General features: G+C 32.8%; 2 protein-coding genes across 2 annotated transcripts; both read left to right on the forward strand.

The window, feature by feature from the left end:
- The first annotated feature begins 562 nt into the window (after nucleotides 1–562).
- LOC125205947 (glucan endo-1,3-beta-glucosidase, acidic-like) lies at nucleotides 563–2408 on the forward strand. The gene is made up of 2 exons (XM_048105170.2): nucleotides 563–659; nucleotides 1723–2408. Exons 1-2 carry the CDS (start codon nucleotides 581–583, stop codon nucleotides 2385–2387), a joined length of 744 nt encoding a protein of 247 aa, XP_047961127.1. The 5' UTR covers nucleotides 563–580; the 3' UTR covers nucleotides 2388–2408.
- A 3877-nt stretch (nucleotides 2409–6285) lies between these two features.
- LOC125206659 (uncharacterized) lies at nucleotides 6286–11690 on the forward strand. Its single transcript, XM_089060653.1, has 5 exons — nucleotides 6286–6986; nucleotides 7078–7221; nucleotides 8212–8283; nucleotides 8880–10874; nucleotides 11221–11690. The coding sequence occupies exons 1-5, from the start codon at nucleotides 6299–6301 to the stop codon at nucleotides 11586–11588; spliced, it is 3267 nt and encodes a 1088-aa protein (XP_088916779.1). The 5' UTR covers nucleotides 6286–6298; the 3' UTR covers nucleotides 11589–11690.
- Nucleotides 11691–14538: the final 2848 nt, after the last annotated feature.

Raw genomic sequence — 14538 nt, forward strand, 5'->3', positions numbered from 1 at the left:
CTGATGTGGCGCTGCAGGAGTTAGGGAGAAATAAGGGAGTTTTTAGCCGGACCATTGGGAGTGCTCTTAGAAAAGGGAAGTTATATACTTATTTAAGTGAGTGTTCAGTTTCCTAAATAAAATAATATCAAAAAATAATTTAAGATTGAGTGGTGAGATTATTTCAGTCATAGTGGGTTAGCTCTGACTAATTATCTCATGATTATACATCTAGGATTGAATTGTAGAATTAAATTTTATGAACCAAATACACTACAAATTTAATCATAAAACATAATCTTACGAATCGAACACCCCTTATATAAATATGTTACGTCATGATAAGGAGTTTTAGTAATACTATGTAGAGTTTATCTTTTTCAATATGATAGTTTGCTTATATGTTTACATAACTCAATTATTAGCTAGTTCTCTAATCTATTAGTTAGGCAAGAAAAATATAATAATTGAATGGGCATAATTACAAATATGCCAGCATATACTAGTCTTGACTCTTGAGTGATGGAAAGTCTATATAAAGGAAGGTAACCGATGACAAGATTCACCAACACTTGTTCAATTGCTCTTTCCTTTCTGTGCAATGGCAATCACAATGAATCACTTCTTCCTACCTGCAATGGTCATACTTATTTTCTCGTTCACATCTCTGGATTTAACTGGTTAGTCTTTTTTTGTTCTCTTTTCAATATCAGTTAAATTTATCTTTAATTAATGTTCAAATGCTCACTTTCACTCATAGTTGAGACATAAAAAAATATCTACCATTGCTCAATCTTATTTTAACTTCTAAATCAATTGTATGCATTGGCCTAACCTATCACATTAAAAAGTAATACTAGTATTAATATCTTTTCTATCCATCATAAGTTCATGACTATGTATAGTGCGATGCATTCCTTAAAATTAAGAGCTTTTGTTGATTTTATAGTTGGTACACAACTTTTAACATGAAACTCAAAGTGTTACAACTAAATAATAGCACTATAGGGCTATGGTAATAAAAGATACTCTCTCTCCCACAATAATTGTCACTCTTTTCAATTTCGGTTCGTCTCACAATAATTGTCACATTTTATTTTTTACCATAAATGGTAAGTAGGTCCCACATTCCTATATAAACAAATGACTCTCATATTCCACTAACTTTTCTAATTAACTTTTCTTTATATTTTTTAAAACTTGTGCCCATAATAAGAGTTATAATTATTGTGGGACGGAGGGAGTATTGAATTCAAATTATAGTTTACTTTTATGTACGGTGTTGTATTTTCCCACATTATGGTAGCGTAGTTGCGGTGACCTTATTGTTGAAAAAAAAAGTTGTCTTACCAAACTGAGTCAGAGGTGGACCACCTTATGACTAAGTTTGTCAAATGTTCATTCACAAATATTTTTACATATACTAGTATTTATTTTTTTAATTCTGTAATTTTTCTATTTTTATTTTCAAATTCTCAAAATGTTGTTACCAATAATTTTTCCACATCAAATTTATTTTCCCAGCTATGCTTAGGATCTCCTGCTGTGCTCCCTTCCCTCCACAGTAGGGGTGTTGTGCACTTATAGCTTCAGCCTCAATATTTTATTCATTAAAATATTTTAATGAATAAAATATTGGGATGATAAAAGTACATAAACCCTACTGTAGAGAAAGCCCAGCAAGGGATCTATGTCCCCAAAACATTATTAAAAACCTTTTACTATTTTCGATAATATATGCAGCCGCCCAAATCGGAGTATGCTACGGACGGAACGGCGCCGGACTTCCCCCTCCGTCCCGAGTCGTGGAGCTTTTCAAGCAATACAATATCAAAAGAATGCGAATCTACGACACATACCAACCCGCCCTCGAAGCCCTCCGCGGCTCGGACATTGAGCTCACCGTAGGAATCCACAACCCGCAGCTCCAAGACATCGCCAACAGCCGTCCCAACGCGGACCGCTGGGTCCAAGACAACATCCGCAACTACGGCAACGTCCGCTTCCGCGCAGTCGTCGTCGGCAACGAGGTCAGCCCGATCCGGCCCGAAACCTCCCAATACGTCCCCTTCCTCCTCAACGCCATGCGCAACATCCGCGCCGCCCTCGATGCCGCCGGCCTCGGCGCGATCAAAGTCACCACAGCCATCGAGACCGAGGTCGTGGACCCCGCCACAAATTTCCCGCCAAGCAAGGGCGATTTTCGACCTGAGGTGAGGCCGTTTCTCGACCCGATCGTCGCGTTCCTCTCCGACACGGGCGCGCCTATCTTCGCCAGCATATACCCCTTCTTGGCCTACTTGAACAACAAGGCGCAGATCTCTTTCAACTACGCCTTTCTGCAGCCGAACAGCGGCATCACTGCGGACGGGGTTTACTACGACAATCTCTACTACGCGCTCGGTTAACCGAGAACCGAACCGAAACCGGTCAGTTATAGTTCAATTTTAATTTTAATTATATGTTTATTTAATACTAGAAGAAATTATAATTTACTTTCAAACTTTATCACAATGGAAGAAATTGTAATTTATATCTAAATTTTGTCAAAGTCTCGTATTGCAATGTCAAAAAGTCCATTTTAATTTGTGTCACTATCAATTATAGTATTATACTTATAAATTTATATCTCAAAGTCAATAAAGTGCTTAAGCATTACTATTTTAAGAAAAGAATCACCCTTCACTTATTATTAGAGAAATTTTTTTAAATTATAGATCATGTAAATTTTAAGTCTTTTAAAGTGCCTAAACAATTTATGTATTACTTGTAAATAATAATAATAATAATAATAATAATAATAATAATAACAATAAAGTAGACGAAAAGTTAAAAGTTAAAACAATAAACAATTTTAATTTCAATTATATTTTAATTAATAATAGAAGAAATTGTAATTTACTTTCAAATTTTATCAAAGTCTCATATTTTAATGTCAAAAAAGTCTATTTTAATTTGTATTACTATCAGTTATATTTATAATATCTCAAAGCTTATAAAGTTTCTAAATAGTATTAGTATTTTATAAATAAGATCTCTCAAATTCAATAAAGTGGTTAAGGATTACTACTATTTTAACCCTTCTCTTATTATTGGAATTTTTTTTTTATATTTTAGATCATTTAAAGTAAAGTCTTTTAAAGTGCCTAAACAATTTATGTATTACTTGTAAATAGAAATATAATAATAATAATAATAATAATAATAGAAGTAGATGAAAAGTTAAAAATCATAAAAATTTTTTATTTCAATTCGGTTAGTTCGGTTATAACCGATAATCGACCGGTTCTAACCGAGTCGATTAATTAAGTAACCGAACTTGAGATCGGGTCGATTCCGGTTAGTTTTTTAGTGAAATTTTGGGGTCGGTTAACCAACCGAATAACCACCCCTAATTCAAATGTACCTTGTGTGCATTCCAATTTTAATTTTTATATTATATTTAAAAATTTTGTAGTACTATATTTTATTTTATTCTTTTTTAACCTTTTAAAAGTTTTAAAGAAAGAGAAAGAAAGTTGATCTGACATAAACTGATTATAAAAAGTGGTGAAAAAAATCATTTCAGTCCCTCATATTAAAAAAAATACCATGAATGTCTAAAAATGTCATCCATGTCTTGGGGGCATTTTTGGTGCAAAATTATGATGAATAGTGGCAGAATACCACGAATGTGATTATACCTTAGTCCACAAAGTGCTCAAAATATTTTTAAATTCTAGGAACTATTTGCGTGCAAAACGCAAAGTTCAAGGCTATTTGCGTAGTTGATCACTCCTCAAAAGAAGATGTAATGAATTTTGTGTAATGGATGAAATAAAAAAAAATAGATCTAGGAACGAATAAATTATATTACTGTAATAGTTTTATAATAAATTTAAGTTAATTGAATTAATAAAATCTGGAACTTATTTTAATTTATGTAAAATTGAAAATGAGACTTGGCCAACAAAACTAAAAAACAAGTTTTCAAACTCCCATTTTTGGTTTTGAACTAGGTCCCGGTAACGAAGCCTTAGTGTACTGTCATAAGCCTCATCTCTCTCTCTTTATTCCCTGCAAGAGTATATATTAATTTATGAATCTATACATATATAAAATGAGTTTTGACCTTCTTTTGAAATATTTATAAGTTTTGGATATGAATTTTAATTATATACAAATTTTGGTGTAACCAACAATCATGAATAAATTTTGGTGTTAAATTTACGTGCAGTTATGCACGAATAAATTTTGGGTCATTATTCTTGCAATTAATTATAATTATTATTCCCAATGACTGTGAATATGAAGGGAATTTAGTATCATGAGAATATCCGAAATTACATACATGCCATTAATACATTATAATATATCTATTTATACATATAAAAGGATAATTTTAGAAAAAATAAAAAAAAATCATTTATGAATATTATGATAAAATAAAATAAAAAGAATTAACGATAGAAATTAAACGGTTTTGGTTTTACAGTCAATCCAAATGAACACATTAAATTTCTCTATATTCTACAACAAATGCTAATTAATACATGAATAAGAAGAGTCAATTGAAACAAAGCAAATCTCTATGAATACCTCATTCACAAAATAATTTTTTTACTCAAGTTCAACAATGAAAAACGTCGGCACAAGACGATGGATTTTTGAACAATGAAACTCCATATCTGGAGTTACACTGTTTACGAACACATTTTTTTCTAAAATTGTATTCGAAATGTCAATATTTTGTTTTATTTTGAAAATATATAGAAAGTGTTTATAATTTATCTCAGGAAACAATATAGAAAAAGAAGGGAAGGCAAGAGGAAAGGAAGAAAGAGAAACCGATACAGAAGAACGACACAAGCACTTCAAGAGGATTTGGTGGTGAATATTTTTCTGGCAGCCATATAAGAAGATAACGAGAAGAGGAAGGACTGCATAAACAGAAGAGGGAGGGTTTAGGAAATGAAACTTTTTTATGCAAAATCGTACTACTATTGAAAACGGTAGGAATATTTTCCATATGGAGTATAATTGTTTAGTACAATATCTATATGTAACACTAAATTTTGAATTACATTTACATTTGTTATATAGATCTAAATTAGTTACAATCTATCCCTATAATTATGCATCTATCCCTAAAATTATGGAATTAAATTAGTGTTACCATAATTACATGAATTATGAATTATTGTACTTTTAAGATTGTTTGCAAATATAAGTACTTTTTTCATGACTTACGAATTATTGTTTTATTTACTATTAGATTTTATTCATATTTATACATGTGTGCTTTTTATTTGTTTTATAGTTCATCATTTTATCATTTTACAATGATATTATTGTCTCCTAATATTTCATTTGTATATAAAATATTTTATTAGATTTATATACTCTACCTTGGTATATATTCTTAAATTTTTTAGTCTTATATAATATGTAATGATATTGTCACTTATTTTATTTATTCATAATATCAAAATGATAGTACAAAAATATTCTAAGTCGCGCATAGCGCGTGGATTAATACTAGTTTGCATAAAAAACTAGTTTATTGTTCACTGAAACACACACACTGACTGTAGTTGTAACCACCTAACCGGTATTATTAGGTTTAGTGAATCCAAGATATTGGATATATGAGGTTAAAATTAAAAGATGATATTGACTTAAACTGTGTTAGTATGCCTTAAATCTATACTGGTTGCCGCTAGCTAAACGAGGGTCTCGTTGTGTGCCTATTCCGTCGTCTGTGTGCCTATTTATATAGAATAACACATAACTTTGTAATATGAATGTTATTCTGTTGTCTGTGTGCCTATTTATATAGAAGATCACATAAGTTTGTAATCTGAATGCAATCTGTTCTCCGTTTTCTGCCTATGGATGTAGCCAGCACAACATTGGTGAACCACGTAAATCTGTGTTTCTTTACGTTTATGTTTGTCTCGATTACACAATTGCTCTATTCTGTTACAACAAACTGACACCCCAAACTAAGTCACGCGTGATGGTGTAGCATGGGACTCAATAGGATAGGGATGGTGTAGCCAAAAGTAAGTCACGCGTGATGGTGTAGCCATGGGACTAAATTTAAGAGTTAGTAAAAGTTGAACAAGCAAATCTTATTATTATTGACTGCAACACTTCACTCAACTTGATAGATGATTGCAACTTGAAAGTTGAAAACTTTTCTGTGTCTACTTCATATTTGACAAGGCAAAATATCCCCACTTCATTTAGCTTCTATTTATAAAACCCTCAAAAATTTGTTTCATTTACCATCCTCATCCTCATTAACAAACCTAAATTGCAATTTAATACCACTTTCATGGGGACCTCTTTCCTGTTTCCTATTTTGATTACATTAAACTTCTTCTTCTTCACCCTCACCTCATCTTCGACTTTAATCACTGATCAAGATGCTCTTCTTGCTTTCAAAAATGCCACTGTAGACACAAATGGTGTGTTGCGCAACAACTGGCTCACCAATATTTCCATATGTGATTGGGCGGGGGTCTCGTGTGGCCTCAAACACCACAGGGTCACAGACCTCAACCTCTCCAACTTCGCCCTCTATGGAAGCCTCACTCCACATCTGGGAAACCTAACGTTTCTTCAGTCTTTGGACATCAGCTCCAACAACTTCACAGGCGTCTTACCTACTGAGCTAGCAAAACTACGCCGTTTGAAGCAAGTAAACGTGGCATATAACAACTTCCGTGGAGAAATACCAAGAGGTATCCTTGTAAACATGTCTGTACTGGAAACAATAGATCTGAGATTTAACAAGCTATCGGGCAAGCTCCCAAGTGATATATGCAACAATACTCCGAAACTTAAGAGATTATTTCTCAAACGGAATCAAATATATGGAAAAATTCCAACGAGTATATATAAGTGCAAAGAGATGGAGGAGTTGAGCTTGTCAAAAAACCAATTCAATGGCAACATACCTACTGAAATTGGCAATTTGAGCATGCTTACTCTTTTATCTATATATGGCAACAATCTCCAAGGTAATTATATTTATCTATGCATAATTAACTTAAGGGAACTTTCACATTAAATTAACTATTTTAACTAATATAATTTTTCATGTTCTAACAGGAAATATTCCGGCTTCTATCTTCAACATTTCATTGTTGCAATTCGTATACCTCAATGACAATAATTTTTCTGAAAGTATACCCACGAATTTAGACAATTTACTCAACCTCCAAGAGTTGTATCTTTACTCAAACAATTTAACAGGTGCGAGCAACAACTTGGAAATATATATCCATAATACTTACTATATCTGAGTATCTCTACATTTTGTTTAAACATTCATTAGGACCATCAGCATATCTGTATAACCTTATAACTTGGAAATATATATCCGTTGTACTATATCTCTATATATTTTGTTTAAACATTTATTAGGACCATTGGCATATCTATATATTTAACCTTATAACTGTCAAACGGGCTAATTTGTTTATAACAATATGAGTTTCCATCTTCCATTCTTGACTACTCTATGGAAACAAGTTAACGGATATTAGTTGATCGTTTCTTTCATTTTGAAATAATAACTTTATATAGTATGTCGTAGTGACGATTTTTTGGGCGAGAGCATACCTTATACACTACATAACATATTAAAGTCAACCACATAATACGAATACAAGTTACACAAGACTCAATGATGTATAACATTAATACAGGACCATACTACAACATGACGAAGACACCCTAGCTTCATATTTCCCACTCTATGCTAGTGACCACACTTGCATATCAATGTCTAACTCCATATTTATAGGCTAATAGTGCAAGTTGCCAAGTTGATTCATTCTCCACAACTCCAGAATTCTACAAATTAATTAGCTTCTAAAACTTTCTAGCAAAATCGGTGTTGATCTTCTTAATACCTTCCAAAATCCAATTCGAGTTTGTCTATTTTGATTGCAAATATGTCTACCACGATTACTCTAATATTCATAACAAAATTCTAAATCATTTAACCATTCCATGAAAGCATAATCTATCATGCCTTTTAGCAGTGCCAAGTGCTAACATATGAAAGAATATTTTGTCATGGCAACTACTAAAAGTGGTTGTATATATTCGACTACATATCTCTTAACATTTTTCTTGATTATATTGAATCCAAAAATCCATATTTAATTTCACTTGTTTCATATAGTATTAGCGTTTTTATAAAATTTTATAAATAACATTGTCAATTTTATTATTTAGGTCGAATACCACGCCGAATCGGGAACATATCTTCACTAGTAGATCTTGATCTTGCTTTGAATAAGCTGACCGGTATGTTTATAAATTTAAGTACATTGCTAGTTTATTACATCAAATATTTCATAATAAATTGTTATTTGTAAATACTCCTTCTTCCCGCTCTAAGTAGAATATTTCTTTTTTGATGCGAGATTTTATGTAGCGTTGTTTTGTGAATTATGTGGACAGAATAAAGTACTCCCTCCGTCCCAGATAATTTGACCCAGTATTCCATTTCGGGCCGTCCCACATAATTTCTCTCATTTCACTTTTACCATTTTTGGTAGTGGACCCATTATTCCACTAACTCATTCCTAATCACATTTTATTATAAAACTAATACTTTAAAAGTAGGACCCATATCCCACCAACTTTTTCAACTCACTTTCCATTAGATTTCTTACAACCCGTGCCAAGTCAAAGTGTCTCAAATTATCTGGGATGGAGGGAGTAAAACATATGAAAAAAGTAGAGAGAGTGATGTTTCAATTCTAGAAATAAGTTATTTAGAGTGAAACATCTCAACAAGGAAAAAAAATATGTCACCTAAAGTGGTGACTTTGACCAATGTTCCAAAAATGGTGACTTTGAAGACTAATTAATCATATTTGAATAATTACATACTGTAGGTGAGTTGCCTGAAGAGCTTGGTAATCTAGCAAACATCGAGTTCTTAACAACATCCTTCAACGATTTGTTGTCTGATCCCATCCCCTCTTCCATCTTCAACTTATCAAATTTGGTGATACTCTCTCTTCAACAAAACCAGTTTTCTGGTAGTCTTCCTTCAGACATGGGGATCTCACTTGCCAATCTCGAAGAACTTTATTTATTCTTTAACAGACTCACAGGCGAAATTCCGGCCTCTATCACCAATGCTTCTCAGCTTACTGTTATAGAATTGAACAGAAACTCATTCTCTGGTCCCATTCCCCACTTTGGTAGTCTCAGAAAGCTGGAAACCCTTCGCCTTTGGGAAAATAATCTGACTGGAGCAGACTCTCCGAATCAAGAATTGGAATTTCTCTCTTCGTTAACAAACTGCCAGAATTTGCTGCACTTGGAAATTACCAACAATCCGATGATGAATGGTATCCTTCCCGCTTCGATTGGGAACTTATCTGCTTCTCTTGACGCCTTTTCAGCGTCTAACTGCAGCATCAGAGGTATTATTCCTCTTGAAATTGGAAATTTAACAAGTTTGGAGGTTTTGGATTTATCCAAGAATCAACTCACAGGATTCATCCCAACAGTGGGAAAACTAAATCAGCTTGGAAAGTTGCATCTTTATGATAACCAGCTACAAGGATATATCACTCATAGTCTTTGCCAAAACATTGCTTTATTAGAGTTATATTTGGATAGTAATATGCTTATAGGTTCAATACCTGAATGTTTGGGAGATATTAAATCCCTTCAAAAGGTTTCTTTTGCATCAAACAAGCTAAATTCCACACTCCCTTTAAACTTCTTAAATCTTCCAAAGCTCATAAATCTCAACCTGTCTTCAAACAGTTTGAGCGGTCAAATTCCTGATCAATTCACTAGTTTGACTGCTCTGAACTATCTTGACTTGTCTTCTAACAAGTTTATAGGAAACATTCCAAACACAATTGGTAGTTGCCAATCTCTTCAGGTCCTGTTTTTGTCAAATAATATGTTAAATGGATCCATCCCCGGATCTTTGGAGAAGGTTAGAGGCTTGACGAATCTGAGTCTATCATGTAATAATCTTTCCGGTTCGATACCTGCCTCTCTAGAAAAGCTCAAACTACAATATTTTAATGTTTCGCGCAACAATTTGCAAGGGAAGATTCCGGAAGGGGGTTGCTTTGACAACTTCTCTGCTGACTCTTTTACTCAAAACCCTAATCTATGCGGCGCCAGAAGATTCCAAGTGCCACCTTGTGGGAGTGGAAGGTCAAGATTGGAAACAACTGCAATGATAATGAAATATGTTGTGCCTCCCTTCATTGGAGCTTTGATTTTGGTATTGATCATAGTTTTCCTCATAAAGAGACGCAGACGAAAAAATGTGCCAGCTCCTGACGTCTCGTCAGTGGGAGCTTCGTGGAAGATCGTCTCAGAGAGAGAACTCACGCAGGGGACGAGTTCGTTTAGTGAGATGAACCTACTCGGAAAAGGTAGCTTTGGTTCAGTATTCAAAGCAGTGCTTGCGGATGACACGACTGTAGCAGTGAAAGTGTTCAACTTGGAACTGGAAGGAGCGCTCAAGAGCTTCGACACAGAGAGTCGGATACTTGGCAGTATTCGCCACAGGAACTTGATCAAGATACTTGGTTGTTGTAGCAACGAGCAGTTCAAGGCCTTGATTCTTGCGTACACGCCTAATGGGAGTCTGGAGAAATGGCTGCATTCTGATGTGTATGTTTTGGATTTGGTGAAGAGGTTGAACATAGCCATAGATGTCGCGTTGGCCTTGGAGTATCTTCATCACAATCACACTTTTACAGTTGTGCATTGTGATATAAAGCCGAACAATGTATTGCTTGGTGAAGATATGACTGCGCATGTTGGGGATTTTGGCATTTCGAAACTTTTTGAGGATCGGGAAGCTGTGATTCACACTATAACTATGGCAACTATCGGTTATGCAGCACCAGGTAATCTAAATTACTCTAAAACATCTTATATTCGAATGTCTATAATGAGGTGTGAACTTTTACTAACTCTGGTAACTTAATTATCAATTCAGTGTATTAAAAATGTCAACACGATGACATTGAAATATCAACATAAACTTAGTTGATATTTTAATACACTGTATTGACTTGATATTCAGTGTTGACATTTTAATGTGATAGCATCGACATTTTTAATACACTGCGGTGATGAGCAAACAAGTTTGCAATTTAAGTAAAGTTAACATAATAACGCACCCCTGTCTATAAGTTTAAAGTTTCTTTGCTTCTTGTGGCTATTGACAAACATGTGCAATATGACAAATAGAGTATGGATCAGAAGGAAAAGTATCCACACACGGGGATGTATATAGTTTTGGGATATTGCTGTTGGAGATTTTTACGAGTAAGAAGCCAACAAATGATATGTTTAGAGGAGAAATGGGCATAAAGGAGTGGGTAGGCAAAGCATTACAAGAAGATGGGATAAGTGAAGTTGTGGCGCCTGGTTTGCTATCAAGATCCGATCGGCATTTCCCTGCAAACGAGCAATGTGTGTCTTCTATATTTGATTTGGCGATGAAATGTTTGGCCTTTTCACCCGAGCAAAGGATCAACATGATGCAAGCAGCAGCTGCATTACAGAAGTTCAGGGCTATAGTAGAAGCAGCCAAGAAGAAGCAAAGCAGATCTTGATTATGTATAATACTAGTACTTATACTACATATCATACGTAAGCATCATTCTCGTTTACTCCATGTTAGCCTATTATTTATCATCTGTTTGTGTGTTTACAACTCCAGAATTTACTACTACAATATGTTTTCGTACTTTGGTTTGATGATCAGATGGTGGATGTCACGTGTATATATATATTTATATAGGGAATGCAACATATCAAAACTAATTCTTATATTAAAATCAAGGATAAACTAGAGTCATTAGATTAGGATGATCAATCCGCCAGAATGTGTCATGTGGCAGATTTTATGATTTATTTTATATACTATAGTAACTGTAAATTTGGAAATCAATGACGATTCTTAAAAATCTCAATAAATCCTTAAAACTTAAATTTTATACTATATCTTTTCTTTCAATTTAAATTATTTTTTACATGGCATACAACATCAAATGAAATGTTATTTTATGAGGGTTTTAATGAAGTCTAAATAGCATACTTTTCGACAAAAAAAATTGCACAAAAATATAATTTGTATATTTCTATTATGACCTATAGCATATTGTTCTTCATTGCATACTTTGATATCCTGAGTAAATGTATATGATGCCATAATTAAGTTCAATGTGTATATAAGACAATTTTAATAATGTTTAAAGGTGCTTTCAAATTTACAAGCAGTTTGGGCTTAATGCAGTATGTTATAGTGGTGTAATGCACCAAGGGGTATGTATATAATGCCCTGAGCACAGTGTATATAATACCAATAAAATGTGTAAATTTTCGAATTATGTGTGTATATAATACAATTATCAATGAGACCATTTTAACCTTAATGCCCTATTCACATTTAACTAATTGCGGCCAAAAACCCTTGATCTTCATCCTCCATTTGTTTATCTGTGGAATCATATTTGGCCTTAGTTTTGATATAAAATTAGGATTCAATTAACAATAACCTATAGACATAGATTGTCTATTTTGTATAACAAATAATTTATTTCGCATAATAAACATTAAATACAATTCGTACATATATACAATACAAAAAAAAAACAGTCAATCTCTATAATGCACAATAGACAGTCTTTAATAATATCCGCAGAACTTCATCTACAACGTCCACTAATTAATTTGTATAATAGCATTTTTGGTTCGCATTATATGTGTCACGTGCCAACACGAGATTATAAGTACGTTATTTTGCATTATAGACCCATTTCAAAACAACCCGAATATAGCCAGCGGTCTCACTAGGCGTAAGCTTTAACCTAACTCTACTTATTTCTATTGGGCCAAAACCTTGCTGATTTTTAGTTGGAAAATTCAACGGATACCCTACTGATCTCTTGGATCAAAATCGCATTGATATTAGTTTGAAAATTTAAGTTTACACCTTAATTGGTTGGGCCAAAACGGTGTAATTTTTCTTTCATGCGTTTAAATATGGGCCTAGACGGCCAACTTAAGCAGAAGCAAATACTCATTCATTTCATCTGAGTTTTGTTTAATTTTTGTTAGATTAAAATGATTTCTTTAGAGTAAATAAACCAGATTTTGAAGAAAAAAATCATATCGACAATATTAATTTACATTTAAAATTTTGAAATATTGATTCTTTCGCTATTTGAGAAATCTAACATCTTACAAATGATTTAGTTATATTTATTGTTTGATACCACCTCGTCCGCGAAACATAATCTTGTTCTTTTCTTTTAAGATATCCACCAAAATTAATTGCTATTTAGTTTTAGTTATATCTATGTAATGAGGTGAGTTCTATTCTTTATAATAATATTTTTTTTCTTATCTCTTATATTTATCAATTTTGTACTAATAAGATTATTTTTCGGTGAACAGATGTAGCATTACTAAATTATTGTGGATGGCCTTAATTAGTGGTTTTGAGTATACATCGAATTCCCATTTTCGGGCATATTGGAAGAAATTGACGAAGACTATGTTAAATTCCTATAAAAGCATTAGTATTACTTTGTGAAATTTATGGTGGAAACCCCACACTTTGTTCTATAAACTTGTTTTCATTAGAAAACATATATAGACAGCTATGAAAATAATGCACGCGTGATGGTGATTGGGATTTGCAGTGGGGCTCGCTTGCTCTGAAATTTTTAGTTTTTCTATTTATAAAAATATTTTATTTCTTTACGTAGAACTAGACTTGCAGTAGTCTCTCCATTCATCAATAAAACTCTCATAGTATAATACTAATAAAAGTCTAATTTTACATTTATTATAACGATACATCTAATTATATTTCACCATAAAACTATTGTATAAAAATAACATTCAATTTTTTACTAACATTTTCAATTCACAATTTTAAACGGGTGCCAAAATATAAGAGTTCTATTGTGGACAAAGGGAGTAATTTTCATGCAATTTTGTTCTTATATAGTAGTACATGCAATGCTCCCTCCGTCCTAAAATTAGTCACTTTCAGTTTTGACATTTTTTTTCTTAGAATGAGATTGTCCATATTCTCCACTAATAATACTCTAATCATTTTATTTATATATTTGTTATAATGTACTAATTTTGCATTAAACCAGTGACATTTTTATTTTCTTTATTTTTATGGGATGGAGGAGTATGTTTTAGAATTTCAGAGAGTGAAAAAAAAATTAAATTAAATTTAATATATAGTACAAACCGATGCATCTATTTAATTAATTTTTAAATATGATTAATAAATTATAATTTAGAATTTGTGAAAGTTGAACAAGGAAAATTTGTTTGATATGATTATTCATTTGGAAATCAAAAGATCCACTTTCATAATCTTGAATGGGAGCATCTCCCTAAAGTTGATAAATGATTACTACATGAAAAAGGGAGACTTTTCTTCGTTTACTTAAGACTTTTCTTCGTTTACTTAATTCATGAGAGATACTTACTTCAAATAGGCATATTGCTTCCACTAACATGCTATATAATCTCATC

Source organism: Salvia hispanica, chromosome 6 (genome assembly GCF_029641045.1).
Source record: "Salvia hispanica isolate PSC_SH4W2 chromosome 6, Shi_PSC_v1, whole genome shotgun sequence".
In the NCBI taxonomy this organism is placed as follows: Eukaryota; Viridiplantae; Streptophyta; class Magnoliopsida; order Lamiales; family Lamiaceae; genus Salvia; species Salvia hispanica.